The sequence below is a fragment of the Centruroides sculpturatus genome, unplaced genomic scaffold (assembly GCF_000671375.1).
Source record: "Centruroides sculpturatus isolate CEXI.00-Female unplaced genomic scaffold, Cexi_2.0 scaffold681, whole genome shotgun sequence".
Taxonomy (NCBI): domain Eukaryota; kingdom Metazoa; phylum Arthropoda; class Arachnida; order Scorpiones; family Buthidae; genus Centruroides; species Centruroides sculpturatus.
The window spans coordinates 287,505-309,746 of NW_019385004.1; the positions used below are offsets into that span (position 1 = coordinate 287,505).

A 22,242-nucleotide genomic window follows, 5' to 3' on the forward strand; every position below is an offset into this window, starting at 1 on the left:
ATATATATATAATCTTATTTTTTCCTATAAAAATTAAAATAATTAATTATAAAGTAGAGATTAAAATTCATTTTAAAACATACTTCCATACAAAATATTATCTTTTGTCAATGATTTAATGTATTTAATCCAAAAATATGTAGCAATAATCATATTGCAGACAGAGTGAGAAATAAGAAAACAACAATTCAAATCAGTGTGGATGCTCGCCTGCACAGCGCACAAATTCTCATGTGCGGCAACAATTTGAGCAGTGCGCAGCTTAGAGGGAACATTGGTCCCGAGTCTTCATCCCCTTTATGAAAATGAAAATAAAAAATTGATGGTGAGAATCAGAAAATGGATATAATGAATTTACTTTGGAAAAACTTTTGATTACATAAAGATACACACTTCATCGTAAAAGCCAAAATAATTCCATTTCTATTAGTTAATCATGAAAAATTGATTTAAAGTAAATATTTTCAAGAAAAAATTAAATACAATAAAACAAAAAAAACGATTTGATGAACGACATAAGTTTGTCTATAAAATACTTTCTCCTGCTCCTGCTACAATGAGAATAATTAATTTCTTACTGACAGTTGACTAAACTAAAGTATATAGTAGAATTTTAAAATATAAAATTTGGGGAATCAATCATCTTGAACCAACAAGTGCAGTTGTACCCCGAAAACCAGTGAATGATAAGCATAAACAGTCCTATTAATTACTTGAAATAGAATAAATAAGGAATAATAAAATTGCCTTGTATTTACAGGGTGGCTAATTAATAAATATTTTAAATTAGTTTACATATATTTAATATGACAATCTCATCATAATATGCATCTATTGCCACTGTCTATTCAAAGACAATAATTACATTTTGCAGTTTCTCTTCCTCATTTCGTTTGTTGCAGTTAGATTCTGATCTTGCTTTTCATTGTTTTTCTATTGACTGTTTTAAGACCAAATTATGTTATAGAAGCAATAATAAATAGTCATAAATAACTCAAAACCAATAAAAGGGCAGTAAAAAATTAATTAGTCAACTTAGTCAAAAAAACAATTGAAAGCTAAAGTAAAAATACTGTGCCAAGTAAAAATTATGGCACCCAAAATGAAAGTCAAATTTTTTCTTGGGAGCTTCTCTTTGGTACTTTGAAGGGATACCAAAAGTGTTTACTTTCCTGGTGCTATCCAATGACTAACTACAAGTGTTCGGTGGTTTTATTCACAAATAATTGTCCCATTATTTATTCACAAATAATAAGGCCCATTGGTGGGCCTTAAATTAATAAAATCTATTTTCTGAAAGTATGTTGCATGAGATATGCATAAGATATTGCCATGAAATGGCCTTTATGGGTTAAAAATTTTTTTGGATGAAACTTTCTATATTTGTTTTCTAAATATGTTGATAGAAGAACTCCCAAAAATATATATACGTTTAAAAGTATCTCAAAGTAAAATTGATACTAAATATATTAATGTTCTCATTAATGGTTATTCCATGAGAAAATCAAAGCAGCTCAAAATTGTTTATCTATATAGACTGAATTTATATAATTATATCTGACTTACATGATGTCAAATAATCCACATACAGATTGGTTTTCAAAATCTTAGAAAATTTTAGGATAAAATAGCTTCTCTAATCTTCTATATTAAGCATTTTTCTTTAATTGTAAATTGTAAATGAAATTAAACATGATTATGGAACTTAAGTAGCATGAGTCACTTGTTAAACAAAGATACTTTTTAACACTTTCTAATCTCTGATCAGATTATTATTGATTAGTGATTAGAAATGATTTTTTTATATTTTATTATTTTGTAGATACATAGTATCAATATTTTGTTATTTTGTACATATATTAGCAAAAAAGTCTTGTTACACAATTTTGTTGTTGATGATTCATTGTTTCTTGCTCAACAATGTTTTTGATGCAGTTGATCACCTCAACAGCATCTTGTTTTATAAATGTAGTAGTATCTAAAAAGTCTGAAAGCTTGAGAGCTTTTGGTTTTCATATGTGTAGAGGGGAACAAGATATTTGTTCTTGATTGAATTTATTTCTTCCTCATCTTCATTACTACTTTACTTCAGCAATGATGTCATCTTCAAATAAATGTTTACAAACTGCTATGTCATTGTCAACATTGACAAAAAAATTTTCAAATAACACTTCATTTCTTGTTACTGTAATAAAATCATCTGTCTTCAATATAGTCAATGGATTCTGATGGAAATTCCAGATTGTTTAAAGCATCAACAACTTGTTGATCAAAACTTGCTTTTGTAAAGTAATTTTCAATTTTGTGAAACTTCATTCCAAGGTTTATTAATCATTCACCTTGCTGCATCTAAGAGGTTCACTTCAAGAACAAAAGAGGTTTATCTTCAATAACATTTCATCTGTTTTCTGATAAGCTTTCTGTATCTCAGTTTAAAGTTTTGAATGGTTTCCTGATCAGATTGGTAATATTAAATTCTTTTGCAAGTTTTAATTTTTTTTCTGTTTTTTTAACACTATGTAGTGTGACCACTTGGCATTTTTCATCCTAATTTTTATTCAGTTCAATTGAAGTGACAGCAGCACCCAGTATTCCCAGGTTGTCTCCATCCCAATCTATTTTCTTTTGCTTTTCTCCAATCTTTACAATGAATACCTATTCTGCTATCAACAAATTTTAATTTTCTCTTGTTTATCATTTCTGTCTACTTCAGAAGGAAAACAGTTAATACACTGATTAAACTGGTTACAATCAGTGATGAAAATGTCAGCATGCAATTCAAACTATACAGTAAATTTTAAAAATAATAATTTTAAACTGCTAAGATTTGGTTGTTAATCTGTGTTTAAGAATTAGATCATTACTGTCATGAAGTGTCATTAAAATTTTGAATTTTATTGATATGTTGTGTAATCAGAACCACAATTGTATACAATACTACAATATGATCTTTAACTTTTTTAATAATAATGTCTGTCCTTTTGCAAAGGAAATCAAACAAAATTAGATATGAAATAGTCTCAGAATCTTAAGTTTCCTATTAGCAAAATTGAAGTCAAATTGGGACAAAAATAAAATTTGAGTTAATGAAGTTTGCCTTATTGAGAGTATATTGTATTTTCAAATCAAAATATAGTATAATAATTGTCATTTATTATTGTTTATTATACTGATGGAAATATTAAACTTTAATTTATAATAGAAGTAGTACTATTGGTTATTTTATTATTAAATATTGTAGTTTATTATTTCATGGATGTTTTTATTAATCTAACATACAAATTTCAGGATACAAAATGTAAGTGATATGGCTACTGTGTTAGCAGATAAACCTTCTGAATATTCTTATTTCAATAATAATTTACTTTCTGGTTGGGCAGGACCTAAACATTGGAAATTATTTAATCAAAACAAAGGTAATAATGTATATTTTATTTATTTTTTCACTTTGTTTTATAATAATGTGTATTGTTTAAGTGAAAATAATAAGAATAATATAATAAATACTTTTTTAAAGTATTTATTATATTAAAAAGTAAAATTCATATGATCTCTCAAAAGAAATTCATAAAATTAATATACTGAATAGTAAGAAAAATTTAATATTCTAATATAGATAATTTGTGTGTCTATATTTCTAAATGTAAATCTGTTTGTCCATTATAGAAATTAAAGAAAAACTGTTTACAGGCCGAAAAGGGATCTAATAGATATAACTTTTTGCAAGGAATGTAATAGTGCAGTTTAAAATTACTAAAATGGTATTTCTGCATAGTTATTAATTAAAATTTATTATACATATAAAAGAATAATTATTAAAAAAATGTCATACATAGCCAATCAGAGTTTCATTTATGGCACTTGATCTATATTCAGTCAATCATATAAGTCTAACTTCACACTCCAGAAGTTTTGCCATTATTTGTCTCATGCTTTGAAGATTTAATTGATGATTTGAGTACTTGCATCACATTTTGATTTAAAAGTTCATGTATTTTTGATAATAGCTACATATTTACTAAATACTTTTCTAATTAGTTTTTAAGCTGAGAGGAGTTTGAGATAAAAATGAATGCTGATAATGCAACACACATGTTTTGTTGCAGCTCAGTTCTACTATGCCTTTTAAAATTTATTTTCTAATTTTCACAAGCCAAATTGTGTGAAAGTTGTAGGTAGGCAGGTAGCAAATGCTTTGTATATTTCATATACAGGGGTTGGACAAAATAATTCAAACACCAACAAAAGATCACTTTTTGTTTATTAATAAGAGGTATGATTCCTTTTGCAGATAATATAACTAAAATACATTGAGGAATATACAAACAAATCATTAATATCATATGGCAAAAATCTTAATGTCAATTTTGTACCATTTTTCAACCAATACTGATGTAATTCCTTGAAAGAAGCAAGCAGTGGAAATCTGCTCTAATCTTTTTCTCAAGAAAGCCCCCAGAGGCTCAATAATATTTAAGTCTAGCAATTGGGGTGGCCAAGGTAGATGCTTAAGTTTAGTTTCATGCTTCTTGAACCAAGATTGAACACACTCAATAATGTGGATAGGAGCATTATCATCCTGGAAGATTGCATTGCCATCTGGAAACAAAGTTTGGATCATGGAATGGAGTTGGTCACAGAATATGCAGAGTCCTCCAGACTGTTACTTTACCTTCAAAGATGACTATTGGACCCAACAAGTTGAAAGATATTGGACCCCAAATCATACAATAATCTTTGCCATGCTTGAGGCTGGGTTACACCTAGTGATCTCCAGATATAAACATAACTGGAAGTGGGAAACAGTGAAAGTTGACTCATCAGAGTATTTTGATGATATCACATGTTTTCATGTCTAGTGTTTATGTTTTGTACTCTTTTTACTACTGCACATGCTGTTTGATGTTTCCTGGAGTCAACAAAGGTTTGGCTATCACAGCCCTGCCATTGATTTTATGTACGCAGTGCATATCAGACTGTTTTCACTGATACTGATACCCTTGCACTTGCAACCAATTCTACAGTAATTTGCACTGCTGTAGTTTTATGTTTTCTCTTTACAATTCTGTAAAGTGCTTTTCTGTCTCTCTCATCTAGTTTTGACTTTTGACCACAGATGCTTCTGTTGTTAGATGTTTTGGTCTTTGCATACTGAGATGTGATCAAGGAAACAGTAAATCCTACTATCTTACCAAGTTACTGAGTTGATGGGTTTACTACAGTAAACCCATCAACTCAGTAACTTGGGTTAGAGAAACTTGACAGGCAAAAACAATCATTCCAGGAAATCTGTTAGGTCTGACATAATCACACCCCAAAATCAGGCAAATAGTTTTTTCAACAGCAAAAGTAATGAAGTTTAATGATATGGTAAAGTAATGATATAAGTAATGAAAACAAAGAAAAACAAGGGTGTATCTGTGATTGCACGTTTCAGGAAGAGTTTAGTTTGACTATGCAAAATGGAGGATGTTCAAATTATTTTGTTCAGCCCCTTTTTGTATATGTAAAAGTAGGCCTTTTTCTATTATTCGTAAGTGATTTGTCAAATACATTATGCTTGTTTTTTGCCCAAAGGCCATAGTTTGGACACACTGATCTAAAACAATATCTAGATGGAAATCACGTTTTAGTATATATAAATTATTTTATTGAAATACTGTTTATAGCTAACAACTAAATTTTTATTACATCTATGATAGCTAAACTTCAATACTTATCATACCCTTTGTTTGGAAAAAGTTAAAGTAGAAAATAACAGACTAATATTTGCTATGCCACTTTTATTTGATTAAAGATTCATTTTAGCCATCGTAGATTGATAAAAATTTAAACCAAATAATGAGGATAAAAATTTATTATCTGTAATTGACACTAGGAACTTGTTCAACGGATAACTGAATTTTTAATGTTATATGATTTGGATTGTTCATAAGTTTTATATTTCTAATAAAATCTTAATATGCTTTTTACTTGGATAATTACACATATCATTAAGATCTCTAATTGAATTTTTTTTATTAAATTGTAATTGATCAGTCTTAGCCAAAGGTGATATTGATAAACTGCAGTAGTAATTAAATTTTAAAAAAGCAAAAATGAGATTGTAAATTTTTTTTAATTATTAAGAATTAATTATTTTGTATATAAAATAAAAAAACATTTTATTTATAATTGTAATTAATATGTTGAGTTTTATATAATTTAACTTTTTTAGCAATGTTAAAAAATCCAACAATGAATTGCTCAACTTTTCCAGCAACATTTGGTGGTGCCATCTGTTATTATATTTTTCTAAAAAAAAAACTTATTATGTTTTTAACCTGTCCTGCATTGTTCCTGAAAATATTCGTGTTGACCTCATTGATTTACGTGGATGATCCTGAATATTTTCATGTCTACATCGGAATGTTTTTGATACTAGATGTCGCTATGCATCACAATTTTTATATTAAAATGAAGTTTTGAAATATAATATTTTTTTATTACTATATTTTTCAATATATTTATTTTGTTTGTGCAACATTAAAAAATAATTTTTAATGACACAGTAAACACAATTATTATTTAAAAAAAAAAAATTTTGGCTTAACATTGACAAAAATTCAACATGGCGTCACAGGGTACAGATAAAAATTTCAACACAACATCAAATAGGTTAATTATTATAAAAAGACAAAAAGCTTAATTTTGAAGATAGGGGTGGATTTTATAAAAAATTCTAAATGCTAATAACCAGTAAAATCTTCACAAAGTCCAATCCTACTGGAGATACACATGACTTTCATTATCCCCCATCCCTTTGACATTTGACCACTAAAATTTAATAGCTTCAATCCCCCTAATAACAAACTTCTCTGCAAAATTTCAGAAATTTCCGATAAAAAGTGTAGGAGTTATTAAGCTTCAAACATGGTGAACAAAATTGTGCCCCCCACATTCAAACACTAACATCCATACGTATAGAAATTTACTCCAAATTTGTTTGTGTTTCTTGATATTTCAAGGTGTCCTAAGTCCAAAAACATAAAAATCCGAGGTGTCATTTTTTGCTGGATTGTCATACTTTCCCTCTGCATAACAGCCCAGAAAGTAAAATTTTTTAAATCTCTCTCCATTCTGTGAGTACTAAGGCTTTTTTGCAAGCCCATTATGGATTTAGTCAAGCCCCCAGTAGAGCAGCTGGATGATGAGGGATGGAGTCCAACACATCCGGACAGACCACTCCCCAGAAAAATTCTGTGAGTTTTGAAATGGAATTTTCCTGAATTTGATTCCTGATCTCCAGAGTGGTAGGCACCTGCTTTAACCACTTGGCCATCTGGTTGCTCTTAATAAAAATATTAATGCTCCATGCTCCATTAATAATAAAATTCTGTTAAAAAAATACACATGCATATAATATATGACCTTTTTAAAATTATTTTACTTGTCTTTAATTTTTTTAGCAAAGCCTGATTCATCTGAGAAATCTAATGAGAATAAGAGAAAAACAATAAAAGTCTTTAAACTTGACTATAATAAAGAAAATAATTTTGATGATCACTTTGTGAAAGCTTCAAAATCAATTAAATTATCTGAGAAAACCATGGAAAATTGGAATGAAGAAAAGGTTACTCTACCAAATGATCTTCATTATGATATTAGAAAACTTATTCAAATATTTTTAAAACCTATTACAGTAAGTTTTTCAAAAATTCATTATATTATAGTCTATTTATTATACAGAAGTATTGTTTATCCCTTATTTAATTATAACAATTAAAAAGTACCTGCTTATTTTTATGCGTTTAACTTTATAAAAGTAAGCAGCTATTTATTAATTAACTAACATTTAAGTATATATTATTCATTTGATTTATATATTATTTTTACATTAACACTCCAAATGTATATTAAGAAATAAAGTTTTAATAAATGTTGTTAATTTGAATGATTTCAAAAAGTGTATGTTCTCCTCAAATAATGTAAAGTTTATGTAAGTGAGCTTTTTATAAAAGAATGAAGTTACTCTTGTTATCAGTTAATTTTTTTTCTTTTTTTTTTTTGTTCAAGTACTGTGAGTTGAGTTCTTTTCTATTGTTTATTAACATTGATGAATAATCCTTTGTTTTTCTGAATTTTTTCTTTGTAATTAAGCATTTTAATCTCATTTAATCTTTTATGTCATAGATTATAAGAAGTGTGCAATGCCATAATGTTATAAATACCAAAAAAAAAAAACTTTTCAGGATAGATAAAAAACACTTTTTCTAATGAATGGATTTATTTCAATTTTACAATAAAATGGTAAAAACTTGCTAGGTTACAAATTCTCTGGAATATCAAAATTATGTAAATATAAGCCATAATCTTTTAAGTGCCAAAAGTCACGACTTACACACTGGCACTTTAAACATTATATCTTCACATAAATTCATCTTCAAAATACAACTACTTACAGTGCCAATATTGCCACAATATTTTTTTGTGGCAGAAAGCATTGCATTTAGAATTCAATTCTTTTAATAAAATGTATTTAGAGAAAAATGGCATTTACAACATTATGGCATTGCACACTTCATATATTATCAAAAGTATAATTTTTCTGTTGTTTTTAGTATTTACTTGGTTTTTCAGTTAAAAAATTTGAAATTTAGTAAAATTTTAAATATTAAAAATAAATGCATCAGAACTTTTCAGATCATATATAATATCAGACAAAAAATAGAGATTGATGCTGTAACTCTTATTAACATGATTCAGGAAATCCTTTGTGATTGTCTTCAAATGAGTCATCTTCAGTTACATACAATAATTTAAAGCAATGATACAGATTTTATATGCTTTCTATTCCATGAGCACTAAGAGACCCTTTTAATGAAGCCCATTATGGGTTCAGCTAGGTTCACCATCTGACATTTGGGTGGTAAGAGATAGAGCCCAACATATCTGGGACAGCATATCTTTCCTGAAAATTTCCTGGGGCTTGTGACTAGAGGATTTGATCGGGGATCTCAAAAATCGGGATCCCGACCACTTTTCAGTCCCAAAATTTTCAGGATTAAGTTTTCCTAATCCCGAGATTTTCGGAATTGACATCATTTTAAAAAAAGTTGCAAAATAGACTGCATGAAGCGAAACGTTCAGTGCCAGTGCTTTTAACAGAATTGCTTACCTATCATTTTAATATAAAATACAAGAAATTTTCTTCCAAGCAAGCAACAGAAATTAACCTAGTGAGCTTGCGATGCTTGCTTGGAATAAAACTTCTTGTATTTTCAACTAAAATGATAGGCAAGCAGTTCTCACTGGGTTACTTGGTAATATACTTCATTTTTGTATTTTTGAATTTTCACGGGCGCCAATCGATTTTCTGGCGCAGTCGAGAGCACTACTCAGTGCGTTTTACCTGTCAATGTGTCAGCCATCTTGTTTTGCCAGTGTGATTAATATAGACCCGACACCTCTCTGCTTAGGGGGGTTGACCTTAGGTGAAAAGGTTATAACCCTCGCCTTGCCCGCAATCTGTCAGGATGATGCGAGAAAGTCTTTTTACGTTTCGGGATAGTGGTTTGCTGGACGCTGAGAGACTCACACAGAGACCGAATTTACAAAATTAACGCGTTTATTTTTTGAAAAACATGCTTACAATGATCGAAACAATCGGGATTGTAGCCTTTACTCCTACAATCCCGATCCGTGTCGACCGGACTGTTTTCTTCCATCCTCCCCGTGTCCTCGAAGCTTATAAGTATTTACTAACGATTCCTCCAACTTCCATCAAACCTAAACGCGTTTTCTCAGCAGCTGCATATATGTGCAACAAATTGAGAAGCAGACTTGGTGATGAGACACTGGATGCGTTGTTATTTCTCAGATCATATTTTCGCAATTCAAATTAGAATGTTCCTATTAGATTAGTTTTCTTTATATTTAAGAAAAATGTGACTGATTAATATTATTTTTAAATACTTTTTGCTAAGAAACTTACTTTACTACCTACTTACTAGGTTGTTATATGAAAGTAGTCTATTTAGTCGATGTTAAGAGAGATTTTTGTTAATTTTCAACGTTTATTTGCATAGTTTGTTACATAAAGGTTTTTTCAATTTACGTGAGTTTAAAGAGATCTCAGTGATGCTTAAAAAAGAATAAATTTAACATGAAGACAGTGATTTTAAGTCTGGTTAGTCTGACTGTAAGTCTGATTAGTTAGAGTGATTAAATTAACTAGATATACACCTAGTTAATTTAATCACTCTAATTAACCGTAAAATACGTTGATTTTTGTCTAAATTTTGATTTTTGATTTCTGTAAGATTTTCTTATTTTTTATTAACCCTCAATACCGAAATAATCCCGGGATCCCGGGATTGAATAAGTATAATCCCGAAATCCCGGGATTAGAAATAAGGCCCGGGATCGAATCCCCTACTTGTGACCCATCTTGATTTGTTCTTGAATCCTCTAGAACAGAAGATTGACAACTTGGCTATCTAACTGCCCACCTCTTCTATCAACACATAATGGATTACTTTGAGCATAAACTTAATCTTTGGGAGGAGGTTGAAATTGAAAGGAGCAAGATCTAGTGAATTATAAGATGGGCAATCACACTGATTTTTCGTATTGGTCTCAAACTGCTTTATAAATGAAACATTATGAATGATAAGTTGCAAGATCCACCCATTTCTTGGCAGTTATCGTCTCACTTGTTTGAATAATTTTGTCAATATTTCAATATACAGTAGAGCATCGATTATCTGACTTAATTTGGGACTCAGGTTGGTCAGATAACTGAAAAAATCGGATAACCGAAAAGAAGGAAAAAAATACACTATTAGTATAGTATATTAGGATATTAGTATATCCCATGTAATTAGTTTATTAGTATATCACTATTATTAACCAACTTCGCATTGAATTTTCATCAATGTTTAGCCTAACAAATTTTTTTAAAATAATAATTATCGCTATTGTATCGTTAAAAATTATTTTTAAATTATTTTATTGCTCACGAAACAAATAACCACTCATAATTAGAAAATTAAGTTTCGTTTAAATACTGGCCTCCCTTCAATGGTTGAGCTGTTGATGGCAGCTAAAACACGCAAAAATTTAACAAAAATAATATTAAAGTAGCCAAGACATAGCCAAATATTGTAATGCCACATCGCTAGTGGACATTTGAAATTTGCCGACTAGGACAGTCGGTTAACCAATGTGATGGTTAATCGGAGGTCGGATAATCGATGCTCTACTGTAATAGTGTTGATTTCCTACTTGCTGCTGGAAACACATTCAACCCTCTCAATGACCTGGATCTTGAACAAAGTAATGAACAGGGCACTCATCATTTTTCACACTTTCTCTGTCTTCTGAAAATCATTTGTACCATTTAGAAACAAGTGCATAAGTTATATAATATTTACTATATGTCTCAATAATTGAAAGTTTGCTTTAAATGTCTTTGGTGATCAGAAACCTGATGTTAATTTGTTTGATTCAAAAAAAATGAGTAACATTTTCTGATCAAGCACAATGATATATCTATTCATTCCCGTCTACTAAATAATGTGAACAGGGTGAAAGTTGCTAAATACTTGCAAATACTGTCTGTATATTTTTCTCCCAATATTAGTTCCTGAATAAGAATTAATCTCTACTTTTGTATCTGACCTCCTACACATGCTCTGAAAAATTAAGATGCATTGTAAAAATAAATTTGTGAGTTTAATGTTGATGTATAGCATTATATATTTTCTTACACATCTTTTTTAATATATGTATAAAGCTTACATGTTATTAAGTATATTAATATTAACATTAATTTATAGATTATTGTTTTAATATTTTTGTACAATTAACCTCTAGATTAAACATAATAGAAATCCTATGGAAGTAAAAGGAATTAATTATAATTATGATAATCCAAATGACTGTGAAAATTACTGTCCTGACATTCAGGTAATTTTAATTTTAGAATATTTATATATTAAAAATTGTATTTTAATTAAAATTAGTTTACATTAAATGGTATTGTTTGAAATATCTTATTTTAACATTTCAATTTTGTTACTTAACATTCCCAGTTTTGATAAGCTATATTGTATCCTTAACTTTATCAAAGTATTAACTAAACTAAAGATAGAAAACAAATAATTAAATACATTATTCATACATAATTGCTTATTTTACTTCATTACAATTATAATGTTAATAGTATAAAAAATAAAGAAAAAACACTAGATATTTGATGCCTTCAGGTTTGCATTTTTGAGATAATATACCAATTTATAATTAGGATGTATATACTTATCTGAAAAATTGGAAAAATCGGAAGATTTCAAGGAATTTTTTTGGTACTTCCAACCATAATAAAATTGCTTATTTGAAATGTCACCACAACTGATAATTATAAAATAAAAAATTATTTTGCAGATTATTTTTATGCAAATACTTTACTCAAATAAGATAATTAGATAAAAACTGCCTTCAAAATAATTTTTTTATTTTATATTAGACGAATTACTTATTCAAATAAGTGTGTCAATAGTAGTCAATGACACTGATAGTTAATTCATGCACAATTGAAAATGTATTGTGTTTGGAACTTGCAGAGACAGATTTGGATTCTCTGGTAGTCTTGAGATATATTTTACTGATGTTTCAACACTTAGCAAGCATGTGTTTTGTGAAGATAAATAATTTATTTAAACACAGTAGAATCCAGTTATTATTACTGCTGAGTTATTAACAGGAGTGGCAGGCAAACAATACAGGATGAATTACGTATTAAGTAGTAATAATAATGTATTACTTGAAGATTTATTAATTATAAATGTTTTAATTGTTTTAACATATCTTTTTAATGCTAGAATCAATAAAATCAGAATGCCTGCTAATTGTAGTTTTATTCACTTACCATGCTTAATGTTAACATAGAGTTTATTATTAGTGTAGGTGAGTCTTAAAATGATTATATTAAATGGATTCTGTTTATGAAGATACTTGAAACATTTTAATGTAAATATCAATTCACTGATTCAAAAACTGAATTTGAATCTAAATGATTAAGAAAAATGTTTATTAACTTTTATATCAAATGCTATGATATGACTTATAAAAAGTTAAGAAATGTTTTTAATCTCTTATTTATTTAAAATAATAAATTTTTAAAATTAACTTTGTTAAACTTCTGGCAGTATTTAAAATATCTACGTAGTAATTATAAATCTATATCAGGGGTGTCCAACCTTTTTGTTTCTTTGGGCCACATTGGAAGAAGTCATGGAGTTTTGGGCCATAAGTATAATATAGCCTATATACTTGTGGCCCAAGTATATTTTGGCCCAATCCTTAAATATACTTGTATATTTAAAGATTATATACTTGTATACTTGTATATACTTGTATATTTAAGGATTGGGCCAAAGAATTTATTAAGGATTGGCCTAATATTTAAGAACTAACATGTCTAGATTATAGTAATAAGCATTAAAACTTTATTACGAATAAGGATATTTTAAAAAATTACTTCTACAGACACTTTCAATTTTTATTTAGAAATAAATAAATTCATTTATTATAAAGGAAATAAACAAAAATTTATTTGAAAAACACAAATATTTGTTTTATTTGGGTCTCTAATTAATAAAAAGTGACGAAACATCATTTTAAAGTGCATTTTTATTCAACTAATATATTTATAAATAATGTGTAACCCAAAAAGTAGCCAATGCGTCAAATGATATTTTTTACGCCAAACTAATAAAAAGGTAGCCAAATTTGGCGCAAAGTAGCCAAATCTTGCAACGCTGGAAGGAGTACTAAATAAAGCTGGAGTTGGGACTCAAAGGATTATAGACCCAAAGCAAGAAAAGGAGAGAAAGGACCCAAGATAAAAAAGTGAGGAAAGTTGAAAAATTAAGGGTCAATATTTGCATAACAAAAGGTATATTTAACCTTTCTCATTTAATAAGAAAGAGCTTTATTCGTATATTTAACCTTTCTCATTATCATTTTATCTTTTGGCCTTTCTCTCCTTTCCCCGAATTTGAGTCTATACTCCTTTGAGTCACAACTTCAGTTTTATTTAATATACCTTCCTCATTCACACATTTCCAAGTATTTGAAAATGTTTCCTTTCCACTCAAAATTAAAATATGTATAAAGGTTTACTGCTTTGTGAAACGTCTTTTTTGAATTTGTGCCGTTCAAATAAATAAATAAATAAATAAAATAAAATAAAAAAAATCTGTCGGTTTTGTTTACACGTTTATTGGGCCGCATTGGAACTTGCCTTGGGCTGCATGCGGGCCGCGGGTTGGACACCCCTGATCTATATCTTTAAGATGTGTGGTGAAAACTATGTGGAAATAAAGATTGAAACATTGCAAAAAAATAAATAAATTATTTATAAAAATCTCTTTGTTATTAAGTGTATTTAAATTCTTTAATAAAACAGTTTCATTAATAGATGAAAATCAATAAAATATTTGAAATATCATTGAAATTAATAAGCTAGCTTTTCTTATTATAATATAATTACAAATACTTCAGCAATTTTTTTAAGACTAGTATTTGTTTTTATATTCTTTCAACTACCATTTATAAGTTTAAAAAAAAAAAAGGAATGGAAGGTGTCTAGTTCTTGACATTTGCCTTAAAGATTAAAAACAATTGTGTTAACACTGCAGTAGCTTGATAAAATAAGTTTTTTGGGATCTGCTTATCCCATATCTTTTGCTCATCTCTCAAAGTTCTAAATACTTGTTAATTCAAGTTCAGGAAAAATATGCTGTTTTAAGCCTGAAAAAAACCTGAAAGTTTGAAAGTTATCTTAAAAAACTAATGTTATATTTCTAGACTGATCTGTTATCATGTTTTAACTTTTTTCCAATCTATGCAGAATAATAATATTTTGTACAGATTAAGAATACAGTTAAAACATGAAAAATGTCATACAGATGTTTTTGTATTGCTTTCTATTTCTAAATGTATAATAAATAAATAGATTAAAATTAAGTTTTAATTTAAAAATATATATTTTAATCACATTATAAGATTACAGAAAAATTAGTATTATTATTATTATTATTCGATATGAATAATAAAATATGAATATAAAATAAAATGCTCCAAAACACTGAATTATATGTTACAATGAATTTAAGATTTTTTACAACAATGATTTTATTTGCAAATATTTACAAATAAAATTTTCCTCATTTGAATTTCTCATATTGTAAATATTAATGACATTCATATTTTTAATTAAATTTAAAATGAATAATTGCTGTATTTTTACTGAACTCTGAATTTTCAGTAAATACATATTGTTACTTCATTTGAAAATGAAGGAATATCTAATTCTATCTGTTTAAGATCATCAAAACATATAAATAGCTGATAAGATTAAATATGAGGATCAGTCAAAAATAATGTTTCCTATTTTGTGTCTCTTTTATTTTATAAGAAAACTAAGTGAAATTCACTTGTATGTAGCCACAACTTTTATGAGTAAGTTCTCACCTTTCAATATAACCTCCATCTTTTCCAACACTTTTTGTTTACCTTTTAACAAGGGCACATATTTCCATGTAGTAAAAATCACTGTCCTTCCCTCTCAGGTATTGGTACATGGAATTTTTTAGGTTCTCCTCATCTTAAAAGTGATGCTCACAATGTTCTTCCCTTAATGGCTCAAACAGATGATAGTCTGATGGTGCTAAGTTAGGACCATATGGTGGATGAGGCAAGACCTCTCATCCAATTTTTGCAATTTTATGAGTGGTTTGCATACTGGTATGTGGTCTTGCATTGTCATGCAAAAGAACATTCACTGAACTCAACTTACCAAAGATATGCTTTAAGCTTCAGGTTAATTTATAATGTGTACAAATATAATTTTATTTTATTGGACTAGTTTTCAGATTGTAGACCTATAGATTTCTACTGTTGTCCATCTGTCTGTCCTTCCTTAATTTCAAGAATGGGATTAGATATTTAAAAATTCAGACCAGATATGGAAAGCTTAGGGGCAGGAGGCTTCAATTAACTATATACAAACTTTCAGGCTGAACTGGAAGTCACATGACTTTTTAAATTAAAATATGATTAAAAATTGCAGCCTGATATTGTGATGATGTCACAATAAGTAATTGCTTGTTATTTTTTAAATTTTAATATATAGGATGTAACAGAAAGGTGTGTAAAAAAATTTGAGGGATTGTAGAGAGGTTAATTTCAATTCAAAAACTCTAGGCCATTTTTTGATTTGAAGTGTTCATTTTGAGTTATAAGCAATTTTAAAATGTGATGTCACTTCCTGTTTAGCAAAACACCATCTGATGTACAAAAATATTTGTTGATAATGCACGTTGGTTTGATATCCCTTACTTATTATCTGCAATTTTATTAATTTGTTGCTTGGATTTTGAGTCTTTTTTGTAGCAATACAGGTTATAATGGGTGTGAGGGAAAATAAAGCTTGCATTAATAATTTATCAATCAACATTCTTACAGACATCATTGAACAATTTTATTTAAATAACAAATCATTTATTTACAAAAACTGTTTGAAATGGCATCCATCAGCTTAAATACAGGCTTCAGCCCATCGACGTAAGGATAGATGGACATGTTCAAACACTCCTGGACAATTTTTGATTATATCACAACCATCTTCAATTCTTTACTTGAGTTCTACGAGATTCATAACCTCTGTGCCATATACCATAGATTTTAAATAGCCCCAAACAAAAAAATCTAGGGGATTCAGATCAGATGACCATGCATATGGAGAGCATATATTTTAAATTTATAAAATTTTTTAAAATATGATTAAAACCCGACATTGTGACAATGTCACAATAAATAATTGCTTGTTTTATATATAGACTTGTTCTGTGGATAACAATATTAAATGAAAATAACATTCAATAGCAATTTTTAAATAAATTTTATTTTTATTAATATTTTAAGGATGATAGTGATATTGAGAATGAAAAAACAAGATTTCCAAATGTAAATTTTACATGCTTTGAAGCTACTCAGATTGGTGAAAAGATAGATATGATAACTCCCAGTTGTGAAGATAACTCAGGAGGATTAGGAAATCTTATAGAGGAACCACAAAGGGTAAGAATTTTTAATATTTAATGAATATTTTGAATGCTCATATTACAAAAATACTTATTTATTGATAATTACAAAAATTATTATTTTAGTAAATATATCTACTAAACAAATGCCTAATAATATATGTATACAAAAGCAATGAAATAAAAAGAGGACTGATTAAAAAGTAGTGTAAGAAATTTGTCAACATCATGAGTTGGACTTGGCTAAACTGTGAGCTAACCATGCTTGCTATGCCCTGTTACATTTAACTAGGAGAAACGTTTAAACCTTTGAGTATTTATTTACTATGTACTTCAGAGAGAATTTGAAACCAAATAAACAAACTTGTGGAATACTTATATTAGAAGACCAAAATTTGATTTTTCATAACTGTATCAAGAAAATAATAAGATAATTCAGTCTTTTGAAATAAAGTTCTGAAAAATTTTACAGGAGTTTCTGTTCAACACATATATCAGTCTTTTTTCAGATAACTTGTTATACAACAATATTCTTTTATTAAAAATGTCTGATGGACTGTACTTATTAAAAAATTTGTAAACATAAATATTCAAAAACTAACTACTAATTAATGAAATGATTAAACACTAACATTTAATGAAATTTTAAAAAATATCTTATTTTTGAAAACATTACATAATAGGGATTTTATTTGTTAATTCATATACTTTTAAACAAGTTTTCCAAAATCCAATAAGGTTACTATCAGGTGATTGATTGAATAAATAGAAAGAGAGCCTACAGCACAAAGAATTTGGTAATGCCACAAATCTGGCAAGATGGAAAACTTTTTTTTTCTTTCACTTAGAACTTTTTTTGAGTAGATTATTTACTTATACCACATTGGCCATCTTTTTTAATCACATTTTGAATTGCTCCAATTTCAGAAGTGTTGCAATCTGTCCGTAAGATTTTCCTTGTCCATGATACAAAAATCAGTTTTCTCACTTCTCTTTTGCTCAGTTCTTTTCCTTTTGGAATTTTGTAAAATCTCAAATGATACAATTATTATGGTAGTGGTATATGATGCACATTTTAATTTGTTTATTACCTATGTAGTACATTCAATTATATGATGTATTACACACCCTGTATGTGTAATTATTTTACAGCAGATTTGGTTGTAATTTTTATATTAATTCATCACTCAGAAATTTAAATATGATTTTTATTTATAAATATGATGTATTTGTGAATAATTATTTATAATAATGAGCTTGTTAATTGTTAAATTTGTATAAATAAACACTGTGCGAAGTTATATATAAATTTGAAATGTATGTATAATTTCTTTATAGACTTTAATTTTAACAATTATATAGGTATCATAAATTGTTTTATTAATATCTGAATCATAAATCATTGTCATTGTAGTTTTATTTTATATATATATATANAATAGATTTTAAAAATTGATATACATTATGCAAGAACAGCAAAAAAAATAGACATTAAACGATTGAAGAAACACATGTGGAAAATATTAATCAGTCATCATAAAGATACTGAGGTATTTTAGTGTTAACTTAAAAAATCAATGATAAATTTATTTTAAATATTAAAAACAAATTTGATTATTATAATTTTAAACTTACAGAATACAATTGATAAAGAAATCGTTAATCAGAAAATGGACAATAAAATATATTTCTCTAGATTATATAACATACTTCCTAATTATTTATCTTCTACTATGATAAATAATTTAAGTGTTCCCATTGCATTTGTTTCATTACTACATTTGGTAAATGAACAGGTCAGTAAATAAAAATGATAAAAATATACATTTATATATTATGTAAACAAACTATGACAATGATGTATTACATTTTTCTTTTTTTTTTTTCCTTTCTTTCAGAATCTTGCATTGGAAGGACATTCAGATCTGTGTGATTTTATTATTTATCAACAATAACCTTTTACTTTTTAAGTTGTACATAAATATATATACATAAAGAGAGATTTCTAATCATAACACAATTTGTCATATAAAATCATTGTATAAGTATTTCTAAATGACTTTTTAAAGAATTGATATAAATTATAAAAAGACATCACAAAATAATCTCTATTTTCATTATTGAGAAGATTCATTCAATATAGAAATATTTTATATATATATTTGTTAATTGTAAAAACATTAAAAATGCTTTTGTTAAAATAAACTAATTTTATTTTTATGTTAAATATTATTTTATAAATGGCAGGCTGAATAACATTATACATAATTAAAAAAACTGATGGAACAGGTTGAAAAGTAAAGCTTAGCAAAAACATGTAAATATAAAAATGTTTTTGAAAGTTTGAACCAGAATACTAGAATCACATTCAACAGTAAAAGTGCACATTACATAGACTACAACTGTAGGAAGTTTTGGATGAAGCAATGTCACCATGATAATAAATCAGGAAAAGAAGCATTGTCATAGAAAAAGGCTTCAAACTGTACTTATTGTCTTAAAGTTGTTGCACCTAAAATAATTTGGCTGAACACTACATCACCTTTGAGCAATATTAGTGAAGAAACTTTAAGGCACAAAGTATAGCTTGAAGCCTTTTTCTATGATGATGCTTATTTTCCTGATTTTATTTTGGTGGGTGATATTGCTTTATCCAAAACTTCCTGCACTTGTCAGTGTAATGTTCTAGTTAGCATAACTTCTACTTACTGCATAAATAAAGCACTTGTAATAATTATAGTTTATTTATTCAGTATGTTGATACATTTTAAGCTATATGTTGTTCTAGATATATAAGAATAAATATAAAATCAGTGGTATAATTTTTTAAAATGTGTAATATAGTTGACATACAAATTGTGTGAGAAGACAATTAAGTTAAAAGCAATAAAAATAGTTTCTCTTTTTGTCTATGATTTCATTATTTTTGTTATTCCTTCTGCAAATGAATGTATTTTAGCTTTGTAAATATGTGAAATATTTGAATGTGGACTTGTACTTTATTTTGATTTGTATTATATAAGTATATACAGTACAAGTATTATTACATATTGGCATTAACATTAATAATTTGTTAATGCCAATATGTAATAATACTTGTACTGTATATACTTATATAATATAAATCAAAATAAAGTACAAGTCCACATTCAAATATTTCACNCAATCATTGCTGCTGTGATAAATTTTTATGTATAAAAAGAGATTGATTCATAAAAATAAAACTCAAGAAGTAAGGTTTAAAGGAAATTTTATTTTTGATTTATTGTTAATTTAAAACATAATTTTAGACTTTCTAATCTTTTGTATTCAGAACAGTTCACTACTATTACTACTACAAAAATTAATCAGTAATCATCCAAATAAATGAAGCATACTATCTTCATAGTTAATTATTATTGAGGAGTTAAATTTTTTGATTACTTATCAATAATGACTACATAAACAGAAATTATGCATGTTGTACTAGAAAATGGATTTTAAGGAATCTTGTACAGTACAATATAATTTTAAAATGCAAATAGTAATTTAAATATATGTAAGAAACAAACTAAAAGTCAAATATATTAAAACAAATATTCAGGATATTCTCAAAGTCTATTCTCACCAAATATAACTTATTTAACAAAAATAATTTGTGATGTTAATTGAGGCAAAACATGGCAAAACCTCTTCTATGTGACTTAGAGTTGATGTTCATTCTCAAAATTTGATGGTTCAATTTTGATTAAACTATGTCATTTTTTATTGTGATGAGGAATCTAAAAGTGCAGTAAGGGTCCATTTAAATGTAAAAAGTCAGGGATCATGACTTTGTTTTCAATATATGGTGGGGTCAAAGTGAAAAAGTCCATGCTCCCTGATGTGACTGAGAGAGCCTAACAGAATTTAGGGGTCAAAAATAAAAACATTGCGTGCGCATAATGGAAAATAGGTGTAAAAAATGAACAAAGCAATTGCCATTGATTACTTTGTTCTTGGATCATCTCTCCATGTTGGCAAGTGCAAAGTTTGCCTGTCCACAATCACCAGCTGCAAGGATCACTTTTCTTTCTGGCTCTGCCTCAATTCTATCACAATGAGACAGTCATGCAATGTCCTAGTTAGCATAACTTCTACTTACTGCATAAATAAAGAACTTGTAATAATTATAGTTTATTTATTCAGTATGTTGATACATTTTAAGCTGTATATTGTTCAAGATATATAGGAATAAATATAAAATCAGTGATTTAATTTTTAAAAATATGTAATATAGTGTATATGTTACAGTCAAAACCCGTTTTTAGTTAGAACGCGTTTTAAATAGTTGAAACTAGTTTATACTGAATGTGTTTGTTAAAACCCGTTTTGTCTAGTTAAAACTAGTTTATACTGAATGTGTTTGTTAAAACCCGTTTTGTCTAGTTAAAACTAGTTTTAACTCAAATTCATTTTTGACTAGCAGTAAATTCTAGTTAGTTTTAACTAAAGAAAACGTGTTTTAACAAAGACATCCAGTATAAACTAGTTTTAACTAGTTAAAACGCATCCTAACTAAAAACTGGTCTGACTGCAACGCATAGAGTGATTCGGGGTAAGATGGTAAGCGGGGGAAGATGCCTAATTTTTGATATTTTCAAACGGTGACGTCACATATTGACATGTATTTGTATGATAAATCGTTGAGCCAATATTGAGTGAGAAAAGCTGTAGTTGGCTACCATTATTTCATTTTCTACATCCGAGAAGAATAAAAGCTAGATAAAAACGAAGTTTTTGTTGTGAAATGTTTCTAGAATGATTTTAAACTAAAAGTTAAAATGGAATTTATTAAAACTTGCTAAAAACAATTAATGTGTGATGTAGTTAAGTTTCTAAAGTTTCCATTGTCAGCTACCGACGATCCCGGTCGGATATGCTGGAGCACGTGACTCTACTAGGCACCTTACCCCAACAAATAGAAAATATGCTACATTTTCCTTGGGGTAACGTGCCTATTTTTTGTTAATTGATTTCCAATATGCCTATTTTTAATAAATTTTTGTTTTCTCGTTTTATTGCAGGATATGCATAGAAATTATATAAGGACTTCTCAAAAAAGTTTTTGGACTGAAAAAAGCTTTCAGCTAGCTATAGAACACGTTAGAACGGGCGGAAACTTAACAATACTTAT

The 22,242-nt window shown here is 27.8% G+C and overlaps 1 protein-coding gene across 1 annotated transcript in view; it reads left to right on the forward strand.

The window, feature by feature from the left end:
• Positions 1–20,104, forward strand: part of LOC111633263 (condensin complex subunit 2-like) — a 78,688-nt gene extending 58,584 nt beyond the window's left edge. The window contains exons 11-17 of the mRNA XM_023377801.1: positions 3,289–3,416; positions 7,449–7,681; positions 11,857–11,949; positions 16,969–17,124; positions 18,530–18,637; positions 18,725–18,883; positions 18,986–20,104. Coding sequence (XP_023233569.1) covers positions 3,289–3,416; positions 7,449–7,681; positions 11,857–11,949; positions 16,969–17,124; positions 18,530–18,637; positions 18,725–18,883; positions 18,986–19,042 — 934 coding nt within the window. The 3' untranslated portion in view covers positions 19,043–20,104. The remainder of the gene's footprint in view (positions 1–3,288; positions 3,417–7,448; positions 7,682–11,856; positions 11,950–16,968; positions 17,125–18,529; positions 18,638–18,724; positions 18,884–18,985) is intronic.
• Positions 20,105–22,242: the final 2,138 nt, after the last annotated feature.